Raw genomic sequence first — 22,866 nt, 5'->3', positions numbered from 1 at the left:
GGATTTATTATATTAGTGATAGTAATACATATTTATTTTTAAATATGTGCAGTTATTAGTAATTTTATAATAACAATTATATATTAGTAACAACCAAGCCGATCTAAGATATTGAATTTTATTGAAGCTCACTATTTTTACGGGTCACTATCACCATAATACTTTTCTTACGTGAATTTTATTATGAAACTCACTATTTTCACGGGTCGCTATCACCATAATATCCTTTTGCCTATTGCATTTTCAATTTCTTTTTTAAAAATAGCTACAATATATAGCTTTATTATATCTATATATTATGTTATGAATCTTAATTTAACATTTCTTATTCGAGTTTTTGAATTTATTTTTATGCGTTTGTACTACATTATTCATCTTAAGATTTTAAATTACCCGTGCGTAAACTACATTATTCATCTTAAGATTTTAAATTACCCGTGCGGACGCACGGGTCTTCTACTAGTATAAATTAAAAATAACAAACAGAGAAAGAAAAGAACCACTTTTGACGCAAACCTTAAAACAGGAAAAAATTAGCGCCCTCGGTTTTAGAAATTCCACGTGTCAGTTTCCGATACGTTACTTTTTTCACTACTTTCAGAGTCCCCACGATTCCTGGATTCCCATGTTGTACTAGTAAACTATTCCACGCGCACAGTTCTCACGTTTTCACCACTCTCCCTCTCAATTCGAAACGTGCACATTTTATACAACACAATGAGCGAGTATAGAACACGCGCTTTCCCTCTATATACTTGGTTCACAAAAACTTGACAAGGGAAAACCTTAAAACCACTCATCTTAGAAAACCAATTTTAAGGTTTGCATCAGAAATACTAACGATTTCACTCACACCATCCCCATCTGCTGTATACAAAATTTTATTTATTTATTTTTATTTATAAACAAAAATAGTATTAAAGCCTTATATTTGAATCATCAGGATAAAGTTTAATTAGAAATTGATCTAAAGATCCTTATAAAATTACTCAAATTGTTATAATTTTATTAATTTAAAACATACAAACTTATAATAATCATATAATATTCACATTTATCGGTTGAAATAACTCTTTCATATGTTGTTGATAATTTTTTTTTCGAATACGAGATACTAAGGGTCTGTTTGGTTGGAGGTAGATGGAGGGGAGGGGAGGGGAGGGGAGAGGATATTTGTAACTATATTTGTTTGGTTCACTTTTTATGAGGGGAGGGGAGCAAAATCCCTCCTAAACTCACTTTTTGCTCCCCCAAATTGGAGGGATTTGGAGGGGAGGGAAGATTTATTTATTAAAATTTTATTATGTTCCCTAATTTATCCTCAAATATTTTTTTAATTCCAAGATTGTCCTTACTAAATTATTAAAGATTAGGTTTTTGTTTCATGTTGCATTTGTCTTCTATTTTGTGGCTGCTATCTGTACCTTGTTTTTCTCAGGTGATTTTTTTTTTTCATTGAATTGTTCTTTTTGATTTTATATTTTTATTACGTGTGTAATCGACATTGTTTGTTAGGATGTTATATTTGTACCTATATGCTATTCAAATTTGTATATCAAATCTATAATTTTACGGCGAATAAAATAGGATTCAAGCTATTTTAATTATAAGAACAGTACGGTATAAAAAATAGTAGCAAAGTAACGAAGACACCTGTGTAAGGTGTATCAAAAGTACCGAAAGCATAGACTATGGTAAAAGGCATCGAAAGTAGCGAAATCCAAAGCATAGAAACATATACACGTTTGCTATATATAAAAAACAGTATTAAGAAAAACAGTAGCAAAGAAATTAATATACACGTTTTCTATAATGAAAAGAAATTTATATATTAATAAAATAAACAATAACAAATTATATATATGAATTGTTTTTAACTTTCTAATATTAATATAATAAATAGTTTTTTTTTCAATATAATTTTTTTTTAACATTCTAATATTATTTTATCTATTCTTTATTATAGAAATTATTTTATTGAGTTAGATGGATCATCAAGATCAGAGAATTCATATTAACAAATGGTTTGATTTGCGTCGAAGAGTTATAGTTCAACTAATGTGTGCTGTTGTTTACTATTATGTTCGATTATCTCGTAAAAGAAAATTGTGTTATAGTATGAGCTCTGAGAGAGAAAGGGTACGTGAAGAAATTATGTACCGAATTAGTAACAGTGAAACTAGTAGAAATATATTAAGAATGGGTCCCCAAACTTTTATGACCTTATGTGATATCTTACAAAGAGAAGGGGGATTAAAAGCTACTCGATGGTCAAGTGTGGAAGAGTAAGTTGCAAAATCAATTTACATATTAACACATAATGCAAAAATTCGTGAAGTCAACTTTTGGTTTCGTCGTTCTGGCGAGACTATTAGTCGTCATCTTCATCAAGTTTTGAGAGCTATTCTTGAATTAGAAGACAAATTTCTTGTCCAACCCGATGGCTCAACGGTCCCTCATGAAATTTCTAGTAGTTATAGATTCTACCCGTATTTTAAGGTAAAATTTATTATTATTTTTATTTGGTGCCTCCGACTCTATAATTATTTTTATTTAGAATTAATTTTACCAAGTACAAATGAAAATATTTGTAAGGTTAAAAAGGTAATTTAATTTTAAAATCCCTCCCCTCCCCTCGTGAACCAAACATATATGTTGTTAAAAATCTCTCCCCTCCCCTCCCCTCCCCTCCCTTCTTTGAACCAAACATATATTTAGTGGAATTCCCTCCCCTCCCCTCCCCTCCATTCCCCTCCCCTCTATTAAATTCCCTCCCCTCCCCTCCCCTCCCCTCCGTTGAACCAAACGGACCCTAAGAGATTTCTTTCAGCTTAACTATAAGTCTTAAGTTTAAACTCAAATCTGCAAATACGTCAGTATTAAATTTTTGTGAGTGAAATTTTTATAGTTTATTATGGTCTTTTTCGACTAAAAAATTTAGTCTATACAATTGCACACACATTTTATTTACTTTCTACTAAAATAAAATATTGTTGTAATTATTCCCTTTCTTTTTTTATGACCTGTTCTCATTTCTATTGGATTCCTATAAATAGAAAAAAAAGAAAATTATATAAATATGGTAATGACTTTTGTCCTAAAGCTCCTTAGTCTTTCCATATAAAGAATATAACTGAATCAAATACCCCTTTCAACAAATCTACACCAACATCTAAAAACAGTTTCTCAACCTTCTTCATCTTCTTCTTCCTTTCCTCCTTATTACTCACAGCACTCTTATACTTTTCAAGTAAGTCACTTTTTCTTCTCTTTTTTATCTTCCACAATTTTTTCTCTATTTTTTTTGTTTATTTTTCAAAAAAAAAAATTGAATATATTTCAAAGAATATTGAATATGGTCATGGATCTTAAGTAGAAGACTATTTGATTACTGATCTAGTAGGTAAAAGAAACCCTAATCCATATATTGAGATGGGAAGAGGAAAGATTGCGATTCGAAGGATTGATAATTCAACAAGCAGGCAAGTAACTTTCTCAAAGAGAAGAAATGGATTGTTGAAGAAAGCCAAAGAGCTATCCATTCTGTGTGATGCTGAAGTTGGATTGATTGTTTTTTCAAGCACCGGAAGGCTCTATGATTATTCAAGCACTAGGTATTAACTTATCCTAAATATTTATATATTTTTGCTTTTTGATTAGTGATCTGAGATCCCAGTTTTTTATTTACTGAAGAGAAAAAAATTAATTTATAAAGTGGAAAATTAAATAAAATAATTATATATGTTTGTTGTGATTATTCTGTTGCATTATTAGGAGCTTTTTAGAGCATTAATATATTTGATATGATCATATAATAAAACATAAGTATATGAATTTTATCCTGATCTGCACCTTAACTATATGTAGGGAGTTTAAAGTGGCACAAAATCTTATATTGTACGGTAAATACTATATATATGTATAGGTTTAAGGAAATGAAGTATAGTTTGGGAATCTATTTTCTGCACTGTACACTATCACCAAAACGCAGGTGCATACCTTTTCTTTTGAAATTTTCAAAGCAGTGGTTAATTTTATTACTGTAAAATGTTGTAGTAAAATAATAAAACTTTAATATATGTTTTTTATCCACGCATGCCAAACAGAAGGATGAGGAAATGCTAGATTTAGAATGTCAGAAATTTGCCATGATTACATATTTATAATGTATATATATTGTTATTGAGCTAGCTAGATATGAATATGAGTAGTTTCACCCACTACATGTTTAACATGATATTGAAGATGAATAGTCACATGTGATATAGTGCATTAAACCAGTAAACTAACTCCTTTTGGCACTTCATATCAGTATATAATCAATGTTTAGGGAGATGATTTTTGTCCCTTAACTTGAAGAGAAATTTTTCTTAGCTTTTTATACTTAGTACTACACAGTTCAACTATAAGAAATATATTGAGATCATGGTTGAAAGAAACAAATGGTGGGAGATAGTTAGTGGGAATGAAATGGAATGGACATTTGTATTGAAATAGATGAGGATAAGATGTCTAAAGAAAAATTAAACTAATTTGAAAAAATTGGTTATAAAAAAAAAAAAAAGTTAGATGAACAAGATTCTTTTTGTTTGAATGTTAATTGATGTGGTGGAATCGATCAAGGTATGTCTTGGACAAGGAGCTGCAGACATGCTTATGCAAACAAACATAGCTTGGAGGCTTGGACAACAGTACTTTTCTTAAACAACAAAATATTATAAAAGGATAATACAAGAAACATTCTAACCTAGATAAGAAAAACTGTTCAAAAAGGGAAAACAAAACAAGTTATCATGCCAAACCAACCCAAAAAATCTCCTCATCCACACCTATTTTCTAGATATACAATACAAATTACAAAAAAATACATTAAAAAAAAATGATATTTGAATTGAATTTGGTCAAAATTGATTTTAAAAGTTTGTCAAATCGTTTTTTTTTTTAAAAAATTATTTGATAAAAAGATATATATATATTTTAGTATGACAGAAGAGGAAACAAAAAACAAGAAGGTGATATATTCATAGCAATTATAATACCACTATCGTCCATGATTTAGTATAAGTAGGAGTTGACTTGTTGACTCACCTTGACACAAATACACATTCGTGAATTTCTTAAATTTTATGTTTGTACTATTTAGAATTTCTTAATTAACAGTAATGTGCAATTTGTTAGAAGTAATTCATATTTATAAGTCTTTTGTTAACTCAGAAGCAGAAGCAGAAGTGTTTTGAGGTGGTTGTTCTAGAAGCGGTGTTAACTTCTGGGTCGTAGTAATATTTTGTTACGCTTATGTAGCATTTACTTTGTTTAGCATATTTAGCTTTTCCTACGTGACATAATTATTTGGTGTATTTAAACACCTTGGTGTAACTGATTTTAGTAGTGATTTTCATAACTGAATTTTTCCATCATAGTTTGTTAAGTTTTTCTCTCTTCTCCCGCTTCTTCCATCTTCAACCTTGTGCACCAACAATTGATATCATAGTTTGGTTCGATTCACAGGGAAACACGAGTGTACGTGGGCGTGTGTGATTGATTTTGCTTCTTGAATTTGCGTTGAATTCACGATCGGAATCCTAACAGAATTGCATTTCTTGATTTTGCGGGATCGGGAAACAAGGGTGTTTGGTGAGATCTGAGTGAGTTTCCGTGCACAAAAACGAAGATGAACAATAGAAATATATTGAATACAAAGCTTCCAGTGTTTGATGGAAAAGGAATCCGTGGGTGACTCAGATGCGTGTGTTGTTCGGTGCTCAAGACATTCTAGATCTCGTCACTGATGGTTACGTTTCGGTTGCAGTGGATGCAACGCAAGCGCAAAGAAACTCGCAAAGAGAACTGAGGAAGAAAGATCAAAAGTCATTATTCTACATCCATCAGTGTGTGGATGCTAATGTGTTTGAGAAAATTGCTGATACAACGACGGTGAAGGATGCATGGGACATACTGGCATGATGCTACAGCGGCGATGGATCGGTGAAGAAGGTGAAGCTTTAGCAGAGATGTCATTGTGAAAGAGTCAGAAGTATGGGATTGAAGCAAGTCTTAATCCATCTCTGGTGCAGTGTTGACACCTGAGATAACTTCTGAATATACTTCTAAATTGGAGGAAATTCTGCTACAGTGGCGATGGATCGGTGAAGAAGGTGAAGCTTTAGCAGAGATGTCATTGTGAAAGAGTCAGAAGTATGGGATTGGAGCAAGTCTTAATCCATCTCTGGTGCAGTGTTGACACCTGAGATAACTTCTGAATATACTTCTAAATTGGAGGAAATTCTGCTTCTGGAGATGAGTATGAGTCAGAAATCGAGTCTAATAATGAAGGAGACTCTGAAGATGAGTCAGAATCAAAAGATGATTCTGATTTTGAAGGAGAATATGATTTTGATCCAGATTTTGATGATGATCCAGAATTTGGTGGTCAAACTTCTCAAGGGGGTCAAGTGTCTGAAGGTGGAACTTCTGAATGAAGAACTTATGAATGTGGTCCAACTTCTGAAGGTGATCAAATACCTGATACTGTTCTAGAACTTGAAGAAGATTATGAACAAATTCATAGGCCAGAAATAATCACACAAATACCAAGAAGATTTACTGAGTTTAACATGTTGCAAGATACTGAGATATACTCTGAAGGAGAAGTCATTTAGTGTGCCATGTTAGTATACTTTGAACCAGATAATACTGAAGAAGCTCTCAAGAAGAAAGTATGGCTGAAGAACATGAAAGAAGAACTTAAGGCTATATAAAGAAATAAGACTTATGATTTGATTAAGCTTCCAAAGGAGAAGGAAGCCATTGGTGTTAGATGTGTTTTCAAGATAAATCTGAAGCCATATGGATCAATTGGAAAACATAAAGAAAGGTTAATTGCTAGCAGTGGCGGATCCAAAAAATTTTCTTAATGGGGGCAAGAAATTAAGAGATATTTTTTGTAATAAAAGAGGTAAAAAAATAAATACAATTATTAAACTGTATAAGTCGATGGAAAAAACAATGTCTATGTTGAACGAGTTATAAAATGACTATTAAAAATATTAATTTTTTAATAAGTTTTTTAATTAAAATTATGCTATAAATGTTACAATGTATTTCAGTTTATCAAAAAATTAAATAAATTAAATAAGTTGGTGATTTATATAATTATATAATTTTTAACCTCCCAAAAAAATTTTAATATATTATTTTTCATCAATAAAGTTGATACTACCTATTAAAATAAATTTATATTAGGCTATATAAAGGGACTAAAACTTAACATACAATTTATTTGATCAAAATGATAATAAGAACTTAGAAGAAAATAACTAAATCTTTATTTGGTAATTGATAATAAAAAATTGGTTAATTAAGAATATTATTTGATAAAATAAAGTTAATATAATGATTAACTTGTTTACTAAAACTAAATAAAATAAAATAGGAGATATAATGAGAGATTAGCCGAAACATAGAAATTGTATGGGGACAAGAAATTTCAATTTTTATATGATGAGAGAAATACTATATGTAATGTTTAATGGCAAGAAAAAATTGGTGGGGGCATCAGCCCCCATAAGCTTGTATGTACATCCGCCACTGATTGCTAGTGGATTTCAACAAAAATCTGGCTTAGACTACTTTGAAATGTTTGCTCCTATAGCTAGACATGAAACAATCGGATTGGTGATTGCTATAGCTTCAAATAGAAGTTGGCCTCTGGTGCATCTAGATGTGAAATATGCATTTATGAATGGTCCATTAAAAGAAGAGGTATATGAGTCACAACCTCCTGGATTTTTGAAAAAGAATTAGGAAGGGATGATGTACAAGTTACATAAAGCGTTGTATGGACTGAAACAAGCTCCTAGAGCTTGGAATCTGAAAATTGATTCATTTTTCAACCTTCAAAAATTCATAAAGTGTGAGATGGAGTATGGCATTTATGTTCAACATAATTCTAAAGGAAATATGATTCTAGTGTGTCTCTATGTTGATGACATATTGCTAATAGGGAGTTGTTCTGATGAGATAGCTAAGTTCAAGAAGGTGTTGATGAATGAGTTTGAGATGATTGATCTGGGAAATATGATATATATTTTCTATGGATGGAGATTATGTACTCTGAGAAGGGTATAATTTTTCATCAGCTGGAGTATGAACTTAAACTTCTGAAGAGGTTTAAGCTAACAAATTGCAAGACTGCAATCACACCTGCTGAGACGAATCACAATATGGATTCAGATGTTGAGCGTGATGATGTAGATGCTACAACCTTTAAATAGTTGGTTGGCTCATTGAGATATCTTTATTATGAAGTTGGAATAGTGAGTAGGTTTATGAACAAGCCAAAGTGGTCACATTACCAAGTTGTTGTTAGGATTATGAGATACATTAAAGGGACTCTGAGGTATGAAGTGTTGTTCATTTCTGGTGTTAAATTTGACTCAAAGCCGATATACTATTCAGACTCTGATTGTCGTGGAGACAGAGATGACAGAAGAAGTACTTTTGAATATTTTTTCAAGTATCTAGGAAGTCCCATTTCTTGGTGCTCAAAGAAGCAACATGTGGTTGCCTTATTAACTTGTGAAGTTGAGTATATTGTAGGTCCTATGTCTGTGTGTCAAGTTATTTGGATGATAAATTTGTTGCAGGATTTGAAGATTAAGGTGAGCAAGCCTGTGAAGTTGATGATAGACAACAAATTTGTCATAAGCCTTGCTAAGAACCCAGTGGTGCATGGGAGAAGCAAGCACATTTACATGAAGTATCATTTTTTGAGGAATCAAGTTCATAATGGAGTGCTAAAAGTTATGCCCTGTAGCATTCAGAAGCAACATGCAAATGTTCTGACTAAAGTTGTCAAGATTGAATACTTTATCCACTTGAGGAATGGAATTGGTGTTAGAGTTTTAGTTAGCTGAATATGAATTAAGGGATGGTGCTATAAGTAATTCATTTTCAGAAGTGTTTTGTTAACTTAAAAGCAGAAGCGAAAGTGTTCTAAGGTGGATGTTCCAGAAATGGTGTTAGCTGCTGGGTCGTAGTAATAGTTTGTTACGCCTACGTGGAAGTTAGCTTTGTTTAGCGTCTTTAGCTTTGCCTATGGGGTATGGTTCATTGGTGTATTTAAACACCTTGGTGTAACTCATTTTAGTAGTGATTTTCATAACTAAATTTTTCCACCATTGAGAGTTTGTAGCTTTTTTCTCTCTTCTCTCTCTCATTCAATCTTCATATTCATCTTTAACCTTGTGCACCAACACAACTAAAAGGGAGGGAGGAGGAATAGAGAGAGCACTTTGTTTTTTATAATCTAACAAGTTTTTTACCATTAGCTATCGCATTACATAAAGATTTTGACTTCTTCACTCAAACGACTTAATCCACTATAATCGAATTTAATTACAAATATTCATTAGGTTTGTTCAAGCATTATGTATTCCCTAAGCCTTATTAGACTCTATGTATTATTGACCATCACTGCTGATTTTTTTTTACATTTAATGTTACAATAAAGATACAACAATTCTCATCATGAAATAATTTAAAAGTAAACAAAAATTTGTCTATAGATAACTCTTCAAAGAAGTATTTAAACGTGAGTCTTTAGATACATTTATAAGATGATAACTCTCTCTTAAGAGGGAATAATCCCTCTAATGGACGTCATTATTTTTTTGAGTTTGTCAACTCAAGTGTGTGGAAAAACTTCCTTTCTTGGCATTGGAAAAAACATGTTTTAATAGAAAAGCATAACTATATATTAATAATAAAAAAGATATTAAAGATATAAAAATAAGTGAAGAGCACCAACGGTACATTGAACCAACAAAGCCACCTAGAACAGGAACACCAAGGCTAAAAAAAGATACACAAAAAGGGCAGCCCCTCACAACAAAAAGGAAAAACAACAAACCAAACACTAAAACACGACCATAACCAAGAAAAAATCAATCACCCAATAAACCAATATATTCATCAGCCACAAGCACAATAGAATTTCGGATAGCGTAAGTTGAAGGAAGAAGAACTCAAACACCTATTGTAACAAAAGGAGAGCACTTAGCTACCTATCACACTCCTAAATATTCAGCCACTTAGCGAATTACGCTCCTAGTCAAGCATAAAAATATCAAAATCCGGAGTAGGAGCATGAATCCACTTCCACGCCAAACTAATAATCAAAGATATCGAATGATTGACCGTCAAGCGAACCTGTCTAAAAATAACTTTATTCCAAATAGCGCATACCGTAGAATGTCAGATAAAACAAGACTTACAGTTTCCAACTTCCTGTCCCCCTAAACCTGCCAACAACTGAAACACCTCTAAGACCGACATCGGCAAAGACCCTGACTGCCCACCCACCTAAATTTCCAGTACAAAATGATAGAGCCAACTTCACACCTTAAAAAATATGGTCTGCCAACTCCAAATGACTACCACACATAACACGCCTCACATCTCCTCCACTCGACACAATCTACTTAATCAGTAACATATTCTAGAGCAGCTGCCAGGAGAACACTACCACTTTAATGAAGGGAAATTGCTATATAAATGCAATGAAAAACAAAATTTCCCTTAAGTCTATTCTTATGAATAACGCATGATCATTGATAGAAATAATTACCACTTGTGGTGATTAAAACTTTTGATGCAGAATCGAAGAACGATCATAGGCGTCGAACAAAGAATGTCGCTTCTACTCAGTCCACAAGAATAAAGTACGTTCATTTTCAGTGCTAGCTTCCGTGAATGAAGACTTTGAGTGTGTGTGTGTGTGTGTGTGTGTGTGTGTGGGAGAGAGAGAGATAGAGAGATAAACAATACAACTAAGGTTCAAAACCAAATTTCATCAATTGTGTAAGCTTCTACACAAACATTCTATTTATAGAACCAATTGTGTGAGATGCAAGCTAAAAAGTTCACTTAGGTGCATTGTAACTTATGGTGTACTATATTTCATTCAAGTGCACGGTACCTTACGGTATTTCGTATTCCACTTTAGTGCAACATACCTTACAGTGTTCTACAATTCACTAAAGTGTATCGTATCATACGGTGTTCCATAATTCTATTAAGTATTTTATACCTTATAATGTTCCTTATTTCACTTATTCATTCTATCTCTTAGCAATATGTCTTTATGTGTATGACCTTGTAGGTTCTCGTAAGTTGACAATTATACTAAATCACACATTTAATTTAATAAACAGTGAGTGGTATCTAGTAACACGTCACTACTAACCAAGTCACAAAAATGTCATGTGATCTGACAAAAAACTTTGTGATAATGTTTATGTGTACAATTACCCTTTTGCCCTTACAACCTTTACAAATTCGCATTTCACTCCGAGGTATACTTGTTTCTTAGCTACTCTTCAAATCACAAAAGTTACAAATGCTTAGCTAGTGATAGCAGAAATTTACACCTCTAAATATTTTTGTTTAATGAATCATATCCCCTTACTCTTTCATGTTTACAAAAGCAACAATTACATCTAAGTCACTTTTTGTACCTTTTTTTCACATAGTTTTCACTTCACATTCCTAACAAATTCATCGGTCCACATTATAGCCAATAAACTAATTATGCCCTAGACATCAGTCAATACTCGCCTACTACATCTCCTTTTCACACTCGTGCCATCATTGAAAACTAAAGGTACATCCAAAACTTAAGTTAAAAAGATAAAATATTAGGGTTCAACCATGGTGGAGTCATATTGTTATAGAAATTTTGGCGTGTCTCTCTCTTTCTACTATAACCTCACATTTTTTTGATAAGCAACAAAATTTTATATCAAAGAGCACCAACAGTGCTCCAAACAGACATTATAGTGTGCACAAATACAAGAACAAATCATACAATAGCCTATTGATTACAAATTCAAGAAAAATAGAGGTTGCTTGTACCACTCATAGAATGAGCAACCAACCTTCTTTTTACTGCCTAATGCCATCCACCACCATAGGTACATCTTAACATTGTGAACAATTTCAGCCACATCTTCCACCGCATTGTTGAAAATGATGTCATTTCTTTGTTTCCATATACACCAACAGACTGCTGCCCATACAGCACCAACTCTCTTTGGTGAACAATTTGATTTCAGTTCAGCCATAAACTTCAAGAAAAGGATGGCACAATCAGCCTCATGCACCACAAATAAGCCCAGCCACACTTGAATACTTTCCCATACCCCTTTCAGTTTAACACAGTACATGAATAGATGATTAATTTCTTCTTTAATTGGGCAGCCAAAAACACACAAGCAATCTTCATTGTCAGCTATTATTCCTCTCTTTAGAAGTTGCATTCTAGTTGGCAATCTGTCTTGAATCAATCTCCACGCAAAAATCTTCACTTTCGACGGCATCCTAGCTTTCCATATTGCCTTCAATACTAGCCTATTATCTGACACTATATTTTCCTCCGAGGCTACTGCCTGCAACTTAAGATAATAAGATTTAACAGTGAATCCCTCCAACCTACCTAAAGACCATACAAGAGAATCTTGCCCGGATTCCGATAGTTCCACGCCCCTTAAAATATTCAGCAGCTCATCCTTTTCCCCCTGCACCACACCACCAGACGCTTCACCCAAAAGATCAATCCTCTAGTTCCATACTCTGTTCACTCTCTCACCCATTGATGCTACGTAACCATCAGAAGCAGCAGAAAGAAGAAAAAGATTATGAAAGGCTAACCTCAATGATTCCTGGCCGATCCTCTTCCCATACCAAAAATGTGTTTAGGTATTAAGGATTTGCTTCTCTTTAATAAGGCTCTTCTCACTAAATGGCTTTGGAGGTTTGTCAATGAGGAAAACGCAATTTGGAAGGCTATTTTAGAAGAAAGGTATGGTGTGCTGTTCAAACGAATCATTTGCAAAAATAAGAGCACAAATTTGAATTTAAAGTCAATCTGGTGGAGGGACATGATGGAACTTGGTGATGATTTAGAGGAGAGTGGTTTTGTCCAAATGCTATAACCTCACATTTGTCGAGACTCCCTCATGCATATTCTTGATCGCTCAAATATACATAATCCTAACCATTTTATTCATCAGGGTTTTTCACAAAAATTCTCTATCATATGACTTATCTAAATCAATAAAAACTAAGTGATGGTCTTTTTAATCAATATGATACTGCTCGATCTCTTGCATGGCTGACTTCTTAGGCATTAAACTAAATTGATGATTAGTAATAAGTCTCTTTTCATAGTTTCCATTTAATCACTTTTTTCTATAACTTAGTGGTATGACTCATAAGTTAATCCACTTATAATTTGTACAATTTTATATATCTCCCTTAGTTTTATACATTATAATTAAAATGCTTATTCATCATCCATCCTACTTTTTCTTTGACATCATAATTTTGATAAAAATTCGGTAAGTCATTCAATGTCTCTATCTCCAACACTTTTCCACACTATAATAGGTATGTTGTTTTGCCCAATACCTTTCTATTATGCATCTTTTTCAATGCTTATTTTACTTTTTGCACTTGAATTTGATTATATAAGTTATATTTCGGTCTTTCTTTCTAATATATAAGCTATTGGAGTCTAGTAAGATCTCATATCCTTCATTAAATAAATTATGGAAATATTTCTTCCATTTATCCTTAATATCATTTTCATGAATCTAAACTTTACCTTCTTCATCTTTAACATCCTTCACTAGATACACATTCCATATCTTTCTTTTTTTATTACAAATCTATATATAGATTTTCTCTATCTTTAGTTTCTAAGAATTTGTATAGCATAAAAAATTTTTAGCTCTTGCTTCAAAAACCCCCTATCAATATATTTCTTATATTTCTTATAATTTTCTCAAGTTTCACAATTTTAACACTTACATCAATCCTTAAAATATTCTATTTTGAGTTTAACTTTACTCAAAATACTTTAATCCCACCTCTAAGATTTTTTACCCTAAGGTCCAAAATCTCTTGACTCTATCAACGTCATTTTTGCTACTTTTCTAATCCATTGTGTCATCTTATCGCACATATCATTTGTGATTCTTTGTGGCAACCTGAAACCCTCCTTGAAGATCTTTTGTTTGAAAATACTTTTTTCCCTTCAAATGTCATAATATGATCTATGGATAAAACTCAAATCAAATACATCACTGACCTTATGAATAAAACTCTTATGCATGATTTTAATCACGTTTTCATTCATATGAGTGAAACCTCCATTCTCCCCAAAATTGGCTCAATCCTACATTATTTAGGTCAATAGTTAAGACTTGTCAATATGTCACAATTACAATACTAGAGTTTAGCTTCTCTATCAATAAAGTGTTCCAACTTATGGAAACAATCTAGACTCCCGATAACAAGAAATAAAAATAATTTTCATATACTTGTAGGGAATCATTCATCTTGGCATGCAACATCATCCAGCTAACCCTAAGCATTCCTTCTTTATGCATGGTTTGTCTGATGCATATTGGGCCATTGACCCTAATGACAAAAGATTAACTTCTAGTTGTGTCATCTTCTTTGGTCCCAACTTAATCTATAGGTGGTCAAGGAAACCAACTGTGGTATCTATGTTTAGTGTAGATGTATAGTACAAAAGTCTTGTTCTCAGAGATTATGAGGCTCCAGAAACTCCTCCAAAAACTTAAGGTTCCTTCTATATTTATACTCATTATTTGTGACAATGAGAATGCATTTGCAGTGGCTTATAATCACGTCCTTCGTGATTGGACAAAGCATATGGTTATTTAATTATTTTTTATAACGGATAAAGTTAGCTAAAAATCTTCAGGTTGTTCACATACTTGCTATTGCTAAAAACAAATCAAACATCTTAAGTATATACTTGATGAGAAATTTGTCAAGCTCGAGGTGGTCCCATTGGTTTTTCCAAAAGACCCGCCTTGATCTTGAGGGGGTGTGAGAGATGTACAATTAGATGCTTTTATTGCCACCTCAGCATAGCTAAGTCAGAGTTAGTTATGCCTTAGTATATCTTGGATGATTCTTATATAAGCTTTATCTAGCTTTAGTTTCCACCTCAACATAACTAACTTAGAGTTAGTTATAGATAAATTAGAGTTAGTTATGATTTTCAAAGTAAATTATTCAATTCTCTCTATTTTCTCTTTTGAAAATGTTTATTATGACGTTGTTAAATGAAGGCTTGAGATACCTGAAAAGAACCAAAAACACTAGTTTTGCGTATTGCAAAGGCTCAAAATCTTCTCAACACGTTCAAGGTTTTCTTGACATTGAATGTGCTGGTGATTTGGGTAAAATAAGACCTTTATTTGGCCATGTGTTCCTAGTGTTCAAGAATAAGAAGTTGGAAATCCACACTTCAATACATAGTAACACATATTAGCTTTGTCGACTATAGAGGCATAATATATTGGGAAATGATCTCCGTAATTTCACTCTGTGAACTCAAAATAGGAACTAGCGTAAATGTGAAATATAAGCTTAAAGATTCAAAAAGAATTTTAGCATGGAAAACCTTCTCAATGTGAGAAAGGGAAAAACCACGGGACCCTTAGGCCTCTTAAACTCCCACTGTAATGATAATAAGAGTACAACAACTTTAATTTTAGGTGGACCTCACTATAATGTATCTCTCAATTTAAAATGAACACTCTTACAAATAGGCTCACTATTTCTCTCACAAGGAAATTCTCTATGAGGAACAATTTTCTCTCTTGAGCAAGACTCCATTTCTCTCTTGCTTCTTGTTGTTCTTCTCTTGTGGTTGTATATTGAATGCTTGCTTATGGTCCTATATTTAGGAGAAGCAAGATAAATGTGCATTACATGCATGAAGACACTTGTCCTTTGCCTTCCATGAAAAACACCAAGAGTCCTTTGCAAAGCATGCACCATAACAAGTGTTATTTGCAAAGTATGCACCATAACAAGTGTTACTAATACGCTACACAATGTGTAATCCATACACCTTGCTACTTGTCATCACATGCTACCTTCCTTTTTGTCATATGTATGTTGGCCATGTGGCAATGGCTGGACCCCACATTTCCCCCCTCTAGCCATAGGGGAATGGCCTTGATTAGTTTGGGGTTGCTGCCAATCCAGAAACTTGTTTTCAAAACTCTATCTTCTATTTTGGTAGGGGTTTTATCATCATTTATGCCCCATTCTTATTGGTGTGAATTTTCTCTACTTTCAACAGTTTACTCTCCAACACATCACGAATCCAGTGATACCTCACGTCAATGTGTTTTGACCTTAAATAGTATGTCGAGTTCTTGTTGAGATGAATTTCGCTCTGACTATCGCAATAGAGAACTTAACTTTCTTAATTATGGCCTAACTCTTGCAAGAACTTCTTTTTCCACAAGATCTCCTTACAACCTTCAGTGATTGTGATGTGTTCAGCTTCCGTGTTACTCAAAGTAATGCATTTTTGTAATCGTGATTTCCATGAGATAGCCCCCCTAAAAAAGTAATTAAATACTTGGAAGTAGATTTTCTTGAATCTACATCTCCTTCCATATCTGCATCTACATATCCACCGAGTAATTGCTTTTCATTGTCAAAGCACAAGCACTGTTTGGTAGTTCTTCTTAGATACCTCAGTATCCATTTCACAACATTCCAATGCTCCTTTCTTGGATTCAACAGAAATCTATTCACAAATCCTACAACATAAGCAATGGCTGGTCTTATGAAAACCATTGCGTACATAGGCTACCCACACCTGAAGAATAGGGCACCTAGATCATTTCTTCTTTTTCGTCTTCATTGCTTGAACATTATGTCTTACTAAGTTTTAGATGACCATATAGTGGAACATGCACATGTTTAGCATTATGCATGTTGAACCTCTTAAGGACTTTCTTGATATAATTTTCTTGTGATATCCACAACATTCTTTTAGGAAGATCTCAAATGATCTTCATTCTAAGAATCTTCTTTACTACACCCAAATTTTTCATGGCAAACTATTTTCTCAATGCCTTCTTTAAAGAAGATATTTTTGTCTTGTCTTTCCCAACAATAATCATATCATTAACATACAACAAGAGTATGATGGATTCTCCATTATCATATTTTTCACAAATACGCAGTGGTCTGTGGATGTCTTTTCAAATTTATGTTGGGTCATGAAGAGTTCAAACTTCTTGTACCATTTCCTTGGAGCTTGCTTCGATACATATAGACTTTTCTTCAAATGACGCATAAGGTGTTCTTGGCTTGGTTATGAAAATCCATCAGGTTGCTTCATGTATATTTCTTTCTCTAAGTCTTCATGTAAGAATGCTGCTTTAACATATAGTTTCTCTATCTCTAAGTCTATCGTCGGAGCTAGACCAAGGACTACTCTTATGGATTTCATCTTCTCTACTGGTGAGAATATCTCTTCAAAGTCTATTCATTTCTTCTGATGGTACCCCTTCACTATAATTTGTGGTTTGTATCTTGGGTTTGGGTAGTTTTTTTCAAACTTGAGTTTGAACACCCGCTTATTTTTTAAAGCCTTTCTTCCCTTTGGTAATTTAACCAAGTCATATGTCTAGTTCTCCTTCAATGATTGCAATTCTTCTTACATGGCTTGCATCCATTTGTCCTGGTCATCTATCTCAATGGCTTTCATGAAGCTTTGAGGTTCTCATTCACCAGTGAGAGTGACATAATCATCTGGGAAATATCTTCTTGATGGTTGTCTTACTCGCATGGATCTTCTCACTTAAGGTTATTGGTCCCTCTTATCATTCTCTATCATTTTCTCTCCCTGTATTTCCCGACCTTGTTCTTTTTGGTTAGGTTGTTCCATATGATGGGTTGTGTTGTCACAACTGGTTCATTATCTCGTTGAGAAACCAACCCCTTAAGTTTTGTACCACAATGGTCTTTGGCTTCTTAGATTGAATATCATGGATTGTCCAGTCTTCATAAAATACCACATCTCTGCTTCGAACAATCTTCTTGTTTGTAAGATCCCATAATTAGAAGTCGCTTTCATCTCTTGGTGAACAAAGGTATATGTACTTCTTTGTCTTAGCATCGAGTTTTGCTCTTTCATATTTAGGAATATGGACCAATGACCTATCCCAGAATACTCTCATTTGATTGTAGGAGGATTTGTTTTCATACCACACTTTATCTAGTATCTCTCCATTTAATGATCTTAGAGGAGAAAAGTTTATCAAATCAACCGCAGTTCTCACTGCTTTCCCCCAAAATGATTTGGGAAGTTTTGCATGAGAAAGCATGCTTCTAGCTTTATCTTCAATCATTTTGTCCATCCTTTCACCTATTCCATTCATTTGGGGAGTCTTCGGAGGTGTCTTCTCATGTCTTATCCCATGAGCTTTACAATATGCTTCAAACGGACCTAGGTATTCACCTCAATTGTCACTTCTTAAGCATTTCAACTTTCTTCCAAATGCTCGTTCTACAGAGGTGTGAAACTCCTTGAAAGCTTGCAGAACTTGATATTTCCTCTTCAATTGATACACCCACACCTTTATGAAGTGATTATCAATGAAGGTAACAAAGTATTGTGCGCCACCAAGAGAACTTTCAGATGTGGAGCAAACATTTGAGGGAACAAGATTTGGGATTTTCTTCCGTCTTCTTGCATCATCTGATCTTGAAAAGATACGTTGTGTTGTTTGCCTGATAAGCAGTCTTCACAAGATTCAATTGGTTGCCCCTTGATATTTGAAATATTATCTTTAGCAAGGATCTCAAAACTTTCTCGATCATCTGGCCAAGTCGTTTATGCAACAATTCTTTGGTAGCATCTTGAGAAACATTAGTTTCTCCCTTGTTTATCTTTTCTAGCATGATGTACAGGGAGCCTTCCTTTTTGCCACGAGCAAATGTCATGCTCCCTTTGCTAAGCTTCCATCTACCATCATCGAACTAGTTTATCATCCCCATATCATCCAACTTTCCTACTGAGATAAGGTTTAGACGCATTTCTGGTACATGTCTTACTTCTTTCAACACGAGCTTATTTCTATTCTCTCTGATCAGAGTCACTTCACCAATACCAACAATCTTTCTTGTGACGTGGTTTCCCATCTTCCCCGTACCAAAATCTCCTATTTAGTATGATAAGAGTAATTCTTCATGAGGTGTAACATGGAAAAATGCTCCTGTGTCAACTATCCAAGTGCATTCATCGAATGTAACATTTAGATAATTGTCATCTCCAATAAGGAAAAGATTCTCGTCGTTCAAGGCTATTGCAGTTGTGGTTCCATCTTCCTTATTCTTCTTTGGATTTATCAAATTTGGATGGACTGTTCCAGCATGTTGATCTCTCTTTAAGAATTTTCACTTAGGTCTTTTGTGGCATGCTTTGCCACAATAATAACAACTTAGTCTTGTGTGAGACTTGGATCTAGCTTGCGATCTCTCACGACCTCCTCTTTTAAGATTCTTACTCCCTCCTCTGTTATCAATAATGTTGGATTCGAATTGGTTTTTGAAGCCTTTTTCCCTCCGTTTTGACTCTTCATTTAGTAAGGAATCTGTAATAGAATACATGATAAGTTTTCCGTCTACAGCAGAGTTACTAAGAGTGACGACTAGAGTGTCCCAACTCTCAGGTAGAGAACTTAAGAGTAGAATAGTTGGCAACTCATCATCTATCTTCATGTCAACTTTCGCCAGTTGATTCACAATACCTTTGAAGGTATTCAAATGCTCGATCATGTTTTGGCCATCTGAGTACTCCAATTTCACTAGTTGTCTACAAGGTGGGCTTTGTTTCTTGACGTCTTCTTTTGAATCAAGGATTCAAGTGTGGTCCACAACTCATACGCATTGGAATAAGTTGACACATGCTCGAATAGACTCCCATCTATGTATTTTCTTATCATGGCAACTGCCTTCTGATTTTGGAGCTCCCACCATTTTTCTTCCTTCCCCTCTAGCTTATCTTTTTGGGAGATTGGCTCATGCAAATCTTTACAATATATGTGGTCTTCCATCATAGCCTTCTAATAGGTATAATTATCAGCAATCAACTTGATCATATCTCCATCATGATTGGTAGAAACCTCCGTCTTGAGAACACGGAAAAGTAGTTCTTTTAACTTGGAGATTTTGTAAATAGTATTGTACACAAGACACACTTTCGTAATACTACGATTTAGTACCAACAATAATAGTTCCTTTCTGATGTGGAAGATCAAACAATGTTGCAACCACAAAGCATACTAAGAACTTTTTTATGAGTACAACACCATAGTATCTCAGAGCTTAACCAGACGCTGATACCACTGTTGGGTAAGGACCTCCATAATTTCCCTCCTCTGTGAACACAAAATAGGCACTAGAGGAAACGTGAAATTTAATCTTAAAGATATAAAAAGAATTTTAGCGTGGAAAATCTTCTCAATGTGAGAAAGGGAAAAACCATAGGACCCTTAGATCTCTTAAACTTCCACTATAATGATAATGGAAAATCCAACAACTTCACCCTTAGGTGGATCTCACTAAAATGCATCTCTCAATTTGTAATAAACACTCTCACAAATTGGCTCATTATTTCTCTCACAAGAAAACTCTCTATAAGGAACAATTTCTCTCTTGAACAAGACTCTCTTTCTCTCTTGCTTCTTGTTGTTCTTCTCTTGTGGTTGTGTATTGAATGCTTGCTCATGGTCATATTTATAGGAGAAGCAAGCCAAAGGTGCCTTACATGCATGAAGACACTTGTCCTTAGTGTTCCATGCAAAACACCAAGTGTCATTTACAAAGCATGTACCATAACAAGTGTTCTTTGCAAAGCATGCACCATAACAAGTGTTACTCATACATTGCAGCTTATTTATATCTGACGTTTCATGCACATCTTGTGCTATTAATATATCTTTGGTTTTTTCAAAAAGAAAAAAAGTGTTACTCATACACTACACCACGTGTACACCATATACAATTACTACTTGTCATCACATGCAACCTTCTATTTTGTTAAATGTATATTGGCCAATTCACTCTCGCGACCCCACTTAATATGCTTTAAGCAGTAACAAATAGTCTCGTGTTGTTGTTTCTGGTACTAAATATACAACTTATTAATGAGGATAACAAAAAGTTAATATTCATTAGAACAGTACTAACTTGAGGGAAAAAAAACATTAGAGAGGAAAAAAGAAAAGAAAATTATGAGAGATTCTCTATGATTCATAATTGAACCATGCATGAAGATCATAATTAGTTCGCAAAGCTTTTTATTAACTTTGTACATTATGGCAGCATGAAGGCGGTTATTGAGCGCTATAACAAACAGAAAGAAGAACAACATCAGCTAATGAATCCTGCTTCAGAAGTCAAGGTAATCATTACTATGCTCTTCATTATGTTGCATTTTAAATTGCTTATACATATTTGATATCTGTGTTTCTACTTGCTAGTTTTGGCAGACAGAAGCAGCTGGACTAAGACAACAACTGCAGTACCTGCAAGAAAGCCATAGGTAAATTAAATAATGAGCACTTAGCAGTTGCATAATTGTAACCTTTTTGGTAATTAAAAGAAAATTTTGATTTTTCCAATTTCTGTTATAAGTAAAACAAACCAATTTCATATGAAAATGTATATATTATACTTTCTTTGTGGTAAAAGCAGGCAATTGATGGGTGAAGGACTTTCTGGATTGGGTATTAAAGAACTACAAAATCTGGAAAATCAACTGGAGATTAGTCTCAAGGGTGTTCGAATGAAAAAGGTATGTCGGATCAATTCAACCAATCATTTTTAAGCTTTTTACGCCAAATTATCGTCTGTTACAACGCCGTCTATTTACCTGTACTGTAGGATCACATTTTGACTAATGAGATTAAAGAACTACACCAAAAGGTACCCGGAGGAGTATGGTTTTCTTGCTATATTTTACTAGGCTTTCTCGCAAATTTCTGACCAGTTTTCGTTAATGCCTTTGTAGGGAAGTCTTGTCCATCAAGAAAATGTAGAACTCCATAAGAAAATGGACTTCATCCAGAAAGAAAATGCAGAGCTACAGAAGAAGGTAAAAAAAACACTACAATTGAAGAATATGTTATGGAAACATGCACATCCCGAACACAAGACGGAACACACACACACACAAGCCATATCAAGCAAAACTTAGTTTTCATTAGGCTTCCAATTTTCATGGGCTATAACTAAAGAGAAGATTTGGATATTAGGTTTATGAAGAAAGGAGTACAAATGAAGAAAATGTGGCATCCAATCTTTCATGCACTATCAGAAATGCTTATGATTTGCATGCGTCGATCAGTCTCCAACTAAGCCAACCACAGGCTCAATACAGTGAACCAGCAACGAAAGCCATGAAACTAGGGTATTCCCTCGAACTAATAACGTACCAAATATAGATCCAGTCTATGCTTTTTCTTTTCTGATTTGTTTAGAAACTAAACACTTAAATTCTTCACCAGATTACAGCTGCATTCCTGACGAGATGTCATGAACCAGTTCAAACATATAATCATGCTGCTATGTGTGATGGATCTTGTAGTTCGACAGCCGCATTGTTCAATTCAACAGAATAGGGTATTATGTAATTGTCTACAAGAAACTTAAAATTGGTGTCAAAGATCAGACATAATGATTGTCTTTGTAAATTTTATGCAATAAGATATCAATGATTGTTGTGCCTGCCTGGTATTGTTTGGAACACAAGTTCCTCTATTCCTATACCTTTAATATGTGATTGGGGAGATAACGAAAACTGTGTAGCTCTCAAGCGAAAAAGTTCGACTTACGGTTCTTCAAAAGGCTATACATAATAATTGCAAACAATAATGAGGGAACAGATATTAGACATCCCTATGTCACAAACATAAACTATGAAGAGCTAGAATTATGCATGATCAAGCCATTGTACTG

The 22,866-nt window shown here is 33.9% G+C and overlaps 1 protein-coding gene across 1 annotated transcript; it reads left to right on the top strand.

Annotated features, from left to right (window-relative positions):
- Positions 1–3,413: 3,413 nt before the first annotated feature.
- LOC131624844 (MADS-box transcription factor 23-like) lies at positions 3,414–22,448 on the top strand. The gene is made up of 7 exons (XM_058895766.1): positions 3,414–3,614; positions 21,232–21,310; positions 21,390–21,451; positions 21,604–21,703; positions 21,793–21,834; positions 21,920–22,003; positions 22,164–22,448. Exons 1-7 carry the CDS (start codon positions 3,433–3,435, stop codon positions 22,350–22,352), a joined length of 738 nt encoding a protein of 245 aa, XP_058751749.1. The 5' UTR covers positions 3,414–3,432; the 3' UTR covers positions 22,353–22,448.
- The last annotated feature ends 418 nt before the right edge of the window (positions 22,449–22,866 follow it).

The sequence above is a fragment of the Vicia villosa genome, linkage group LG1, assembly GCF_029867415.1.
Source record: "Vicia villosa cultivar HV-30 ecotype Madison, WI linkage group LG1, Vvil1.0, whole genome shotgun sequence".
In the NCBI taxonomy this organism is placed as follows: Eukaryota; Viridiplantae; Streptophyta; class Magnoliopsida; order Fabales; family Fabaceae; genus Vicia; species Vicia villosa.
Note: the sequence above shows the minus strand (reverse complement) of the source record. Positions and strands in the feature narration are given on the sequence as shown.